The 12,814-nt window shown below is 50.5% G+C and overlaps 1 protein-coding gene across 1 annotated transcript; it reads right to left on the minus strand.

Moving 5' to 3' along the window:
- Positions 1-856: 856 nt before the first annotated feature.
- LOC138799020 (smoothelin-like protein 1) lies at positions 857-5,422 on the minus strand. Its single transcript, XM_069979717.1, has 2 exons — positions 4,363-5,422; positions 857-1,011 (listed from the first exon to the last, which is right to left on the minus strand). Exons 1-2 carry the CDS (start codon positions 5,311-5,313, stop codon positions 946-948), a joined length of 1,017 nt encoding a protein of 338 aa, XP_069835818.1. The 5' UTR covers positions 5,314-5,422; the 3' UTR covers positions 857-945.
- Between the last annotated feature and the right edge of the window lie 7,392 nt (positions 5,423-12,814).

A 12,814-nucleotide genomic window follows, 5' to 3' on the forward strand; every position in this document is an offset into this window, starting at 1 on the left:
AGTGACCTGCCCTACCCTGCTCCACAGCCTCCCGGACACCGAGCACAGCACTAAAGGTACTGCGGCCTGGAACAGAGCAATGCTGGGCCCCCGAAAGGAGCTGGGGTGCAAACTTCACCAGCCGATTAAACAGCACTTTTGCCAGAATCTTTCTGTCCACATTGAGAAGCGCTATGGGACGCCAATTCTCAATGCGGGACGGGTCTTTACCCTTTGACAAGATGATCAAGGCTGACCTCCTCATTGACCTCGGCAGAGTGCCCGAGGAGAGACACTCATTAAATACTTCAGTCAAGAGGGGAACCAAAGTGTCCTTAAAGGTCTTATAGAACTCAGATGTTAAGCCATCTGGACCGGGTGACTTCTTGAGGGCAAGACCATCAATAGCCACCCTGACTTCCTCTTCTTGGATCATCTCTGTCAAAACGTCAAGAGAGGGGTCTACCCCTGGTTCAGGGACGGTTTCAGTCAAGAAAGCTGAGGCCCTATCCCGATCTAGATCCTTCCTCCCCAAGAGGTGCGAGTAAAAGGATCTGACGACCTCCAGGATCCCTGATCTGGACCTTTTCAGGGATCCTGTACTATCAATCAGTCCTGAGACGATTTTACTATTCACTGACATCTTGCAGTTTCTGTAAGGGTCGGGCGAGCGGTACTTCCCGTAATCCCTCTCAAAAACCAAAGATGCGTGTCTATCATACTGGCACTTCATTAGCAAGGCTTTCACTCTGGAGATATCATCACGACTACCTCCAGTCGAGACAAGACGTTCAAGTTTCTTCCTCAGGCCCTGGTACAGGCGATACCTGTCCAGACTCCTGAGGCTCGAGAGCTGGCGGAAGAATCTCGCAACCCTTTTTTTGAACATCTCCCACCACTCTGACTTACTGCTACAAAGGCCCAGCAATGGTACCTGGCTCTGAAGAAAATCCTCAAAGGACTGTCTTATTTCCGCTTCTTCCAAGAGAGATGAATTGAGCTTCCAGTAGCCTCTACCCATCCGGGGGGTCTCTGTAACATTCAGAGAAAACAAAATTAAACAGTGGTCGGAGAACTCCACCTCAACAACGGACACCGCTGAAGAGACGGCTTCCTCCTTTAAATAAAACCTGTCTATCCTGGACCTACAACTACCCCTATGATAGGTGAATCCCGCGTGGCCTGGTGTATGCCGTATGTGGACATCCACCAGGCGAGCCTCACTAGCTATACTATTCAGGGCGACGCCATCATAAGTCAGCTTGTCTCTGGAACCTCCCCTATCCTGGGGCCTCGTGACAGCATTGAAGTCCCCTCCAAAGACCACCTGCCGACTTGTAAAAAGATAGGGCTTGATCCTCATAAAGAGACACTTCCGATCCCACTTGGACTGTGGACCATAGATGTTAATAAGGCGAAGTTCTTGTCCCTTCATGAGGATATCTAGAATCAGGCACCTCCCCATTTCTAACTCAATAACCCGTCGGCATTCTACCGGTGCGGCAAAAAGTACCGCCACCCCGCTATACGGCTCGGCCGCAAGAGACCAGTAGGAGGGCCCATTCCTCCATTCCCTTCTGGCTTTAAATATAGATGACATGTCTGTAAGCCTGGTCTCCTGCAAAAAGAAAATGTCAGCATTAACATGGGCAAAATAATCATAGGCCGCAAATCTAGCCGTATCTGACTTAATGCTGGCTACATTAATGGAAGCCAGCGTCAACGGAGAGGGTGCCGCCATCATGGGTGATTGAGTTCGATGGCTTTCTTCTTCCCACCCCCCTTCTTACCCTCCTCACACTCCACGTCAGAAGAACTCTTAACCCTTTTTAGTGATACAGAAGTGTCCATATCACCAGGCTTATCAATATTACCGTCCTCGTCCCCAGACTCTGGGCCAGTCCCCTCCCCTGAGGACATAACCTCCCCAGGAGAAAAAGACTCGGCGCCCCCTGGAGGCTTTGCCGCCACCTTCATAACCTCACCCTCAGCTTCCTCCTCTAGAGAGGAAGAGATGTTGTCGAGGGCTTGGAACTGATTGGAAAGACCGATCAGAGGGGAGCAAGTCTCACCTTCCTTTGGCACCTGGTCCAGGATAGGAGAAGATCTCAAATCTCCCTTTTTTTTACTTGTACCCCGCTTACGTTTCTTCTCCTGCCATCCCTGCCCGTCATCCTCATTCGCGCTCCCACACTGGGACGACTCAGGGGTGACAGCACCTTCCTCTCTACGCAACCTCCTGACCTCCTCATTCAGTTCATCATCCCTCAGGGCCTCAGCAGCATGATTGGCCTCTGGAACAGGACCAGAGGTTCTCCCAGTAACTTGGGATTCCCCCATGGCCCTCTCCTTTTGGCGCTTATCAAGACGTCTCAGTCTCGCTGGCGTCGTCTTCTTGCTATTCCTCACTGGCCCCTCAGCTCCTCCACCTCTGCTAGTCCCCTCCCCAGCAGATTCCAGCTCATGGCCTTCACCCGCCGGGGCCAAGACCGCATTGGCAAAGGAACGAGGACAACGACTGAAAGGGTGACCTAAGTCACCACACAGGTGACACCTAATCTCCGCACAAGATGCAGCATGATGGCCTACACCCCCACACAAGGCACATTTCTGTACCGTACAGTTGGCACTGAAGTGTGTGGGGTCGCCGCACCTGTGACAGAGCTTCGGCTGACCCTGGTAGAAGATCTGGATACGATCTCTCCCGAGGAAGGCAGAAGATGGAATATGGGTAACCGTATTTCCTGAACGTCTGAGTTTTACCACAAACGTCCAGGCCCCTGACCAGATGCCAAACTCATCCCTATTTTTTTGTGGAATACCAATGACCTCACCGTACCGCCCTAACCATGTCATGATATCCACACAAGAGAGTGACTCATTACGGGTCAAGACGGTCACTCTCTTGACTTCATTTTGGCGAGACAATGCCTGCACGGCAAAATCCCGCCAGCCGGGCTCGTTCTTTATCAATTCATAGTTCGACCAGAAAAGCTCAAGCCCCTCCGGCCGAACAAAACTGACATCGAACTCAGGTGTACCATGAGGATGTATCAAAGCATAGATGTCAGTTGCCTTGAAGCTCATCTTCAGCAGAAGCTCAACCACCTTGGTCCTTGAAGGACATGTATCACTGCCCCGCCACCGAAGACGAACCACATTCCTACGGAAACCACCCTGCCCGGCTGTTGGAAGGGAAGTGGCTTCCCCTCCTCTTTGTTCTCGGAAGGCAGCAAGGCCATGCCTTTCTATCCAGTAGGATAGATCAACCGCTCTTCCCTCTACATTGATCGATCTTTCCCCCTTCTTAAGAGCCTCCAGGAAACGCCGTCGCAACATGCCGTCCCCAGAGCCTGGAGACGAGGAGGGCATTCTACCTCCCCCAGCAGCAGCGGCCCCCGCATAACTTCTCCTAGGGGCCGTCACTGCTGGGGGTGCAACCGGACCAGTCCCTGCCCCTACACCACCATCACCACCTCCCCCAATAACATTGTCTCTAGTAACTTCCCCAATCCCCCCCATAACATCACCACCACCCCCAATAACAGCATCACCACCTTCAATGACATTGTCCCCAGTAACATTACCACTACCTGCAATAACATTTTCCGCGATCACATCATTCCCAACCCCAATAACATCACCACCCCCCATAACAACATCACTACCACCCCCAATAACACTGCCCCTGGTCACCCCACACTCCATCACTTCATCATTCATACACCCCGCACCCCCATCCCCTCCCTCATTTACACTGGCTGGACCAGCAGCAGATGCAGCACAGGATGATAATGATTCTTTTGTTTTTGCTATCCTTTTTGCCTCAGCATCCCGGGGCACTAGAGCTGGGACAGCCTCCGCTGGCCCTTTAAGGGACCGGACAGCTTGCTTGCCCGGTCTAGAGGCCATCCCAACTCTGTTCTTTTTAGTGCCCTCCGCCTCATCAGCAGTGTCTTTAGCATTGTCCAAGTGCCGCTGATCAGCGGGATCAGTGGCACCAATACAAAACAAAATTTTTCTTTTTGCAGTTTTTATTTGGCCAGTCTTGTTGGGAGCGTCTGGAGCCACCACAACTACCTCCGGCACTGGGTCACCCCCCCCTCCCACAGGGGAGCGAACTACAGCACCGGAGTCTGCCTTTTTGCCCACCGCTGGGCCACCCTCACTTTCCGGCCGTTTAGCCGATGCCTTCTCTGCTCCATCCCTGTTACTGCAAACAAGGCTGGAGCTCAGCGCCCTTTTAGTATCTGTATTCTCCCCGCACCTTTGCACCGAGTCCACTACAGAACACGGGCTGGGCTGGGTAACGGGGCTCGCACAATGAACCGACCCTGCGGCCGGCTCAGGGGTCTCAGGGAGGGGGGTGTAGATGTAACTCACCACTTCTTGCTGCTTTGCCTTGGTCTTTCCCTTCTTGCCCCCAGGTGCCTCCTCTGGGAGTTCATCTCCAAACACAAAGTTCTGAGGGCACAATGGGGACTCGATCATCCTAATCTGGGCCATGAGCGCCCCTCCCTGGCCACTGCTGTCACTGTCCTCCCCTGAGTCGGCAGGTGTCACCACTGGCTGCTGTGCAGGGGGCCCACTGTACGGAGCCTGCTGGTGTTGCTGCAGGCTGCCAGGTGGGTCTGGCTGTTGGTCTTCATCCATCTCATCGTTGTTGTCGTCATCATCATCATCATCATCATCATCCACCTGGCTTTCAGGTTGCAGCCCCATCAACCTTCTTTCTCTGTTATCAGCCATCTCCCGGAAACGGTCATCATTTATAAGTTTTTCTTTAAATCCACCACTCATCTCCCGTATCTCCGCCTTCCTCTCCTCCAAATCTTTTATTTCCATTTCAAGTCTCTTTACCTCCGCCTGGATCTCAGACTTCTTTTTCTTTGTAGCCTGGTTAGCCCTGGCACGGGCGTAGCGCAGTTCCTCCCGGAGCCTCCTCAGAGACTTGCTGGCTTCTTCATACTCACGGAGGTGGCTCATGACCCGGGAGCCATAGGTGGAGAGAGACTCCCGGGCCCTCTGCACTCCCCAGCCTTCCTCACCGAGGTCGGCTTCACCCCCGTGAGCACTCAGCTTTCTCCCAGAAGTACCTGGCTTTCTGCTGGTGGCACTCTGCTTTCCTGAGGTAGATTCTTCCTTTTTGGAAACCTTTCGGCTTCTTCGGTTGTCCACAGCCTCAGTGGGGAGAGTAGGAATGGAGTTACTGCGACTCCTGGTGGAACGACTCATCCCCGAATCCTCAGGTGTACAGGCCGCTTGCTGGCTTCTCCTGCTCCCCGGCGGCCTACCTCGGGAAACAGAAGCCTGGACCTCGCCTCTCTCGCTCATGCCTGGAAACCTGCTCCCCCCCTGGGGAGGAGAGAGCAGGCCCAGGGGCAGATCTTCCTTGCTTGGAGCTCAGGAGCAGCAGACACGCACAGCCTCTCAGAGCAGGACCACACCCAAAACTAATTGGAGCTGCAATCACCACTCCAGAGCTGCACTCACTATTCTGCTGGTGGATTCAGCACATATTGTGAGTAGTTTGTGCACCTGTTATATTATTATAAGAAAGGTGATAGGACGGTGGGAATCTGATGGGTGTAGTTGTCCTTTGTTACTGTAAGTTCCTCATACATTTAACCATTTGGTGGCGCCATATTGCGCACTGGCTCACGGTTCCCTGGCCGGTGTACATATAGATAGAAGTGACGGATTGGCGTTGCTCCTTATCGGCAGCGGTTCAGGTCCCGTTGGGAGAGGCTTCCAGATGGACGTGCAGATAAATAGAGAAATATTAATCTTCCTCCCGGACCTCCAGGTGTCAGCGCGTCGCTCGCTGTGAGCTCCGGAGACCTCAGCCGGCGATAAAGAGGGACCCGGCGCCGACGACAATCTGCTGATTCTTATTGCAATTTCACCTGAAATGTCAGAAGCGAGCGGCTTATCTGCGGGATCCGCCGCTCGCCATCAAAGGCGATAAACGCTGCGAGTCACATATACAGCACCTGACCCAGATAAATCACTCTCAATTATGTGAAGGGAGCGAAGCGCGCGGGTCGTGTCACCTCTGCCGCTCGCTGCTAATGAAAAAAGTCTAGAACCCCCCCCCTCCTCCTCATCATCCTCCTCCTCCCGCCACCACACGGCGACGAAGCTGCAGCTCAGACAAGGTGTTATATACTGTGACACTCGGGAGACCGGCGGCTGCAAAACGACAACTACCTCCTCAGCCAGGCCGGGTCCTGTTGGAAGGAAATTTTTCACTACACCCAGCTTTCCCAGCATCCTGAATGGCAAGTGCAGTCCATAGTGGGGGCGTACGTCTGCTTACATGTGCCATGCAGGGGTCCAGGAAAGTTGGGTGTTGCCTCTGTTCATGACTGCATTGACATCAGTGCCAGTAGCCACCCAACTTTCCTAGATACAGATATAAGTAAAACAGTGTTCTCCTAGTTATGGCCTCCAGCTGGTGCAAAACTACAACTCCCTTCATGCCCTGGTAGCCATTGACCGTCCAGCTGTCAGGTAAGTGTTCCCCAACATATCGGCTCTAGCTGGTGCAAAACTACAACTCCCATCGTGCCCAGACAGCTTTCACCTGCCTGTGCATGATGGGAGTTGTTGTTTTGCACTGTCTTAGGGGAACTGTTCTGGGATTTCATGGTGGACACGTGGCGATGTGTGAATCCAGACTCTCTCCTCTCGTCTGATCCTTCCCGCTCTGCGGCTTCTCTCGTTTATTATGCAAATCAGCGAATAATTAGCCCGGATATCAGAGGAATATCGCGCAATTCTCAAAAAAAGGCCAAACAAACGCTCGGAATATTCATTATCGCAGATTATTATTTATAACCTCATTTACATACAATAAAAAAAACGAGTCATCCCGGGGGGGCCCCAGAGTTAAAAATCACAATATCCCCCCCCACCACCTCTATTTCCTGGGTCATACAAACCCTTCTGCCCTCCATCTTAATCACCGACAAGCAGAACTTTCATAGGAATCCTTTTTGCTGGGTTCTCTGGATCTTCCTCAAACTTAACTTTAAGGTTTTTTGCTTCCTTAAAGGGGTTTTCCAGAATTAGGAAAATACTTTTATTCAGAAACAGCACCACCCCTGTCCTCAGGCTGTGTGTGGTATTACATCTCGGCTACATTCAGTTCAATGTAACTGAGCTGCAAAACCGCCACATCCAACCTGAGGTCAGGAGAGGCGCTGTTTCTAGAGGAAACCTGGTGGGGTTATTTGGGCAGTATATAGTGGTAATATTTGAAAACCATGTTGTGGGGTATTATTTAGCCACTATATGGTCGTATTATTTAGCCACTGTATGATGGTATTTCTTGGTCACTATAGTGTTATTAGGTAGCAGTATTTGCCCTCTATGACTATGTAGTAGTAATATTTAGGCACTATATAGTGGCATTTTTTGGCCACTCTATGGTGGTATTATTTAGACACTATTTGAGATATTTTTTGGCCACTACATGGTGATATTATTTGGGCACTGTATTGTGGTATTATTTGGCCATTATATGGAGATATTATTTGGGCACTATATTGTAATATTTGGCCACTCTCTGATGGTATTATTTGGCCACTCTATGGTGGTATTATTTGGCCACTCTCTGATGGTATTATTTGGCCACTCTATGGTGGTATTATTTGGTCGCTCTATGGTGGTATTAGTTGGCTGCTCTATGGTGGTATTATTTGGCCGCTCTATGGTGGTATTATTTGGGCACTCTATAGTGGTATTATTTGGCCCCTCTATAGTGGTATTATTTGGCCCCTCTATGATGGTATTATTTGGCCCCTCTATGGTGGTATTATTTGGCCCCTCTATGGTGGTATTATTTGGCCCCTCTATGGTGGTATTATTTGGCCCCTCTATGGTGGTATTATTGGGGCACTATATGGTGGTATTATTTGGCCCCTCTATGGTGGTATTATTTGGCCCCTCTATGGTGGTATTATTTGGGCACTATATGGTGGTATTATTTGGGAACTCCTGGTACAGCATAATGATGAGGCGCTTTTATAAAACATACCACACAGGGCATTGATGAAGCTTGTCCCTGCACAGGAGGGTTTGTGAATCCCTTTGATGGATTGACTTGCTGGGTGGCTGGAGGTTCAGTGGTTGGTGTTGTGATCACCACGCCCCCTACCCCCAGAGCTGCGCTCCTCACAGATCCTGTAGTGTTTTGCATTAGAGGTAATTGCCGGACTCTGTGGGTGAGGTGTGGTGCTGGTTTGTATGAGGTGGCCGTGCACTCGGTAAGCCCAGGAGACCGCCGCTTCCATTGCGTGTAGACTTCACAGCGTCCCGCCGCCACTCACACAGTTAATGCAAATGCAGCTTTGTGAAGTGTTTTTCCAGGCGGCCGCTGACTTAAACAATTCATTGGGTTTCTGGGTTGTTGAGGCCGATGGTTTTCATCTCAACTTCACAAGATTTCATATTCTCAGTTGGCACAATGTTTCTCAATGAGGAGCTCAACCTTGAAAACAGATTCCTCCAAAAAGAATCGGAATCAGCGGTTAGTGTGAACGGCGCACATAGCTGCATACTGGCATCACGCGGCCCCGTACCTTGCATCACGCGGCCCCGTACCTTGCATCACGCGGCCCCGTACCTTGCATCACGCGGCCCCATACCCTGCATCACGCGGCCCCATACCTTGCATCACGCGGCCCCGTACCTTGCATCACGCGGCCCCATACCCTGCATCACGCGGCCCCATACCTTGCATCACGCGGCCCCGTACCTTGCATCACGCGGCTCCATACCTGGCAGCTGACAGCCCCATACCTGGCATCACACGGCTCCCGTATACTTGATCGGGTACAATATGGTTCAGGTTTCCTGTATATACAATGGGTTACAGTATGGTCCAGGTTTCCTCTATACATAATGGGGTACAATCAATGTGGTCTGGGTTTCCTGTATATATGATGGGGTACAGTATGGTCCAGGTTTCCTGTATACATAATGGGGTACAATCAATGTGGTCTGGGTTTCCTGTATATATGATGGGGTACAGTATGGTCCAGATTTCCTGTATATACAATGGGGTACAGTATGGTCTGGGTCTCCTGTATACTAGATGGGGTACAGTGTGGTCCAGGTCTCCTGTATACTAGATGGGGTACAGTATGGTCCAGGTTCTCCTGTGTATGTGATGGGGTACAGTGTGATCTGGGTCTCCTGTATATATGATGGGGTACAGTATGGTCTGGGTCTCCTGTATATATGATGGGGTACAGTGTGATCTGGGTCTCCTGTATACTAGATGGGGTACAGTATGGTCTGGTTCTCCTGTATACTAGATGGGGTACAGTATGGTCTGGGTCTCCTGTATATATGATGGGGTACAGTGTGGTCCAGGTCTCCTGTATACTAGATGGGGTACAGTATGGTCTGGTTCTCCTGTATATATGATGGGGTACAGTGTGATCTGGGTCTCCTGTATACTAGATGGGGTACAGTATGGTTTGGGTCTCCTGTATACTAGATGGGGTACAGTATGGTCCAGGTCTCCTGTATCTATGATGGGGTACAGTATGGTCTGGGTCTCCTGTATATATGATGGGGTACAGTGTGGTCTGGGTCTCCTGTATATATGATGGGGTACAGTATGGTCTGGGTCTCCTGTATATATGATGGGGTACAGTATGGTCTGGGTCTCCTGTATATATGATGGGGTACAGTGTGGTCTGGGTCTCCTGTATATATGATGGGGTACAGTATGGTCTGGTTCTCCTGTATATGTGATGGGGTACAGTATGGTCTGGGTCTCCTGTATATATGATGGGGTACAGTGTGGTCCAGGTCTCCTGTATACTAGATGGGGTACAGTATGGTCTGGTTCTCCTGTATATGTGATGGGGTACTGTGTGGTCTGGGTCTCCTGTATATATGATGGGGTACAGTATGGTCTGGGTCTCCTGTATATATGATGGGGTACTGTGTGGTCTGGGTCTCCTGTATATATGATGGGGTACAGTGTGGTCTGGGTCTCCTGTATATATGATGGGGTACAGTGTGATCTGGGTCTCCTGTATCTATGATGGGGTACAGTGTGGTCTGGGTCTCCTGTATATATGATGGGGTACAGTGTGATCTGGGTCTCCTGTATCTATGATGGGGTACAGTGTGATCTGGGTCTCCTGTATCTATGATGGGGTACTGTGTGGTCTGGGTCTCCTGTATATATGATGGGGTACAGTGTGATCTGGGTCTCCTGTATATATGATGGGGTACAGTGTGATCTGGGTCATCTGTATCTATGATGGGGTACAGTGTGATCTGGGTCACCTGTATCTATGACGGGGTACAGGTTCTCCCGTATACTTAATGAGGCACAGTGTGTTCTAGGTCTCCTGCCCCTCTTGTGTACTCGGCCGCTATTTATCGGGGTCTCGCTACCCTCCGTCCCCCCTGGTTCCAGGCTCCATTGTTTACAGGAGTCTATTTTCCGGTTTCCTTGTTGTTCTGTGTAATTGAATTTCTTTTCCATCAACTTGAATGTCACTGAGCTAACGTGTGCCGCCTGACAACCGGCAGCTACGCCGCGCTGGAAGCAGATTGGACTTGTTTTATTTCTGCGGAATTTCTTCGTGTTGTCACCTTGGCCCAGAGTCATGTAGGAAATACAAATAAGTAATCTTCTGGTGGTCACGCAGCTCCAAACAACTCTCCATAAAGTACGGGAACTAATAAGAAGTTCTACAGCTGGAACCCGGAGCGACCCTCCCCCACCCCCGCCTCTGAAGGTCACTGACTCCTAATAATGTCCTCGCCTTACTAGACCACAGCTCCGCGGCACGACGCGCTCACACTACATTATCAAATCGTGCAAACATCACATCGTATCCACATCACTTTGTTAAAGGGGTTATCCGGCGCCCACACATTTTTAACATGTTACTGCCATATAAGAGAAAATAACATATTACTCTCACCTTTGCTCACCTTTCCATGCTCCCCTGGTGTCCTGATATGGTCAGAGTGTCCGTCTGCTGTCTGTTACCGCCGCTCATCTCAGGAGTGATGGCCCGCTCAGCCAATCACTGACTGAGACAGGACAGCGCAGTGGCCAGTGATTGGCTGAGCAGGCTGTCACTCCCAAGACAAGCTTGTGTCAAAAGTAATGGCATCTACAGACAGCGGGGGACACCGGTGACCGTATTGTGACACCAGGGGAGGGTGGAGAGGTAAGCATATAATGTTTATGTTCTCTTTTATGACGGCACCATGCCAGATAACCCCCTTTAAGCTGATCGGACCCTGCTTCCTATACGTGCCGTATGCCAAGCGGCTGTTCGCCAGTCCTGAGATTGTGAACTCTGGTACATCTCCATATGTAACAGGAAACGCAGAGCCAAAACCACCTGCAAAAAAAACCATAGAACAAACCACAATATAAAGAGTGCATATAGTTTTGCAGTCTTTTGGACACAATAACACCCTGTGAATCCTCTGTGAGCTAAAAGGACACAAGTATCTTACCTAAACAGGGAACGGCACACTGTCTATAGTGGTGACGTACTGGCTTATAAAGTCCTGTGATCACAGCAGCATCTGCACTAGTTTAAAAGCCCCTATTACATTGGGCGACTGAGAGGAGCAAACAAGCACTGTCAGCACTCGCTTGCTCCTCATTCCCGCTCGCTGTTGCCGCTATTTCGTGCGTCGGCAGCGAGCGGGTGAGTACGGGGGGGGGGGGGGGGGCTGCCCAGGTGATCGCTAGATTGTCCGGGCAGCCCATTGCAGGTAGCAGCGGTCTGCTGCTGCCACTCCTACTCAACGGACCGACGGCAGCAGATCATTTCTATCTAAGTCATTTGTATTTCAACATGAAAGACAAACGACTGCAACAATGAGCCGACATCGTTCATTTCGGCTGATCATTGCCTTCTATTACACAAGCCGAACGCGCCCGATAATCGTTTTGTGTAATAGGGCCTTAAGTCCATAGTCTAATGGGGCGAGAGCAGGAGCACGTCCTGAGTGCACAGCCAGTATAATGTGAGCTTGGCTGCTTCTATAGATAATGACCTGTGACTGGGCTGCAGCCGCACTGTATGTGGAATATGGCGGTCAACGATAACAACTTCTTAGCAAATTAGGAGGAGGACAAGCTCTGCAAAGTCTGAGGGGAAAGGTGTTATACTGATGAGGATGAGGGGGGAAGGGTCAGTGTAACGTGACAGGGGGCTGGGCTGCAGCCGCACTGTATATGTAATGTGGCTGATGATGATAACTTCTAGTCAGTGAATTAAGTGTTGGGTGAGTGCTGCAATGTCTGAGGGGAGCGGGTAGTTTACATATAGGGGGAAGAGAAAGAGCAAGAAGTTTAGAAATGGTACAGTGTGGTGCTCTCTGCTGCCACCTCTGTCCATGTCAGGAACTGTCCTGAGCAGCAGCAAATCCCCATAGAAAACCTCTCCTGCTCTGGACAGTTCCTGACATGGACAGAGGTGGCAGCAGAGAGCACTGTGTCAGACTGGAAAGAATACACCACTTCTTGCAGGATATACAGCAGCTGATAAGTACCGGAAGACTGGAGATTAGCAAATAGAAGTAATTTACAAATTCTGAAACCAGTTGAAAGAAAACATTTTTGCCGGAGTACCCCTTTAAGTGTAATGTGAGCCTGCATGCTTGTAGAGACAGTGACGGGCTGCCGCTGCTGCACTGTATCTGTAACATAGCAGTCAGTGAATGAGTGAGCACTGCTATTTGAGGGGAGATGGCAGTATACTTCACACGTCCTGTAATTTATGGATCTGTATTTCCGTATTGGAGTTAGTGCCCAGTGATGTCTATTGGGCTATTC

Source organism: Dendropsophus ebraccatus, chromosome 8, assembly GCF_027789765.1.
Source record: "Dendropsophus ebraccatus isolate aDenEbr1 chromosome 8, aDenEbr1.pat, whole genome shotgun sequence".
Taxonomy (NCBI): domain Eukaryota; kingdom Metazoa; phylum Chordata; class Amphibia; order Anura; family Hylidae; genus Dendropsophus; species Dendropsophus ebraccatus.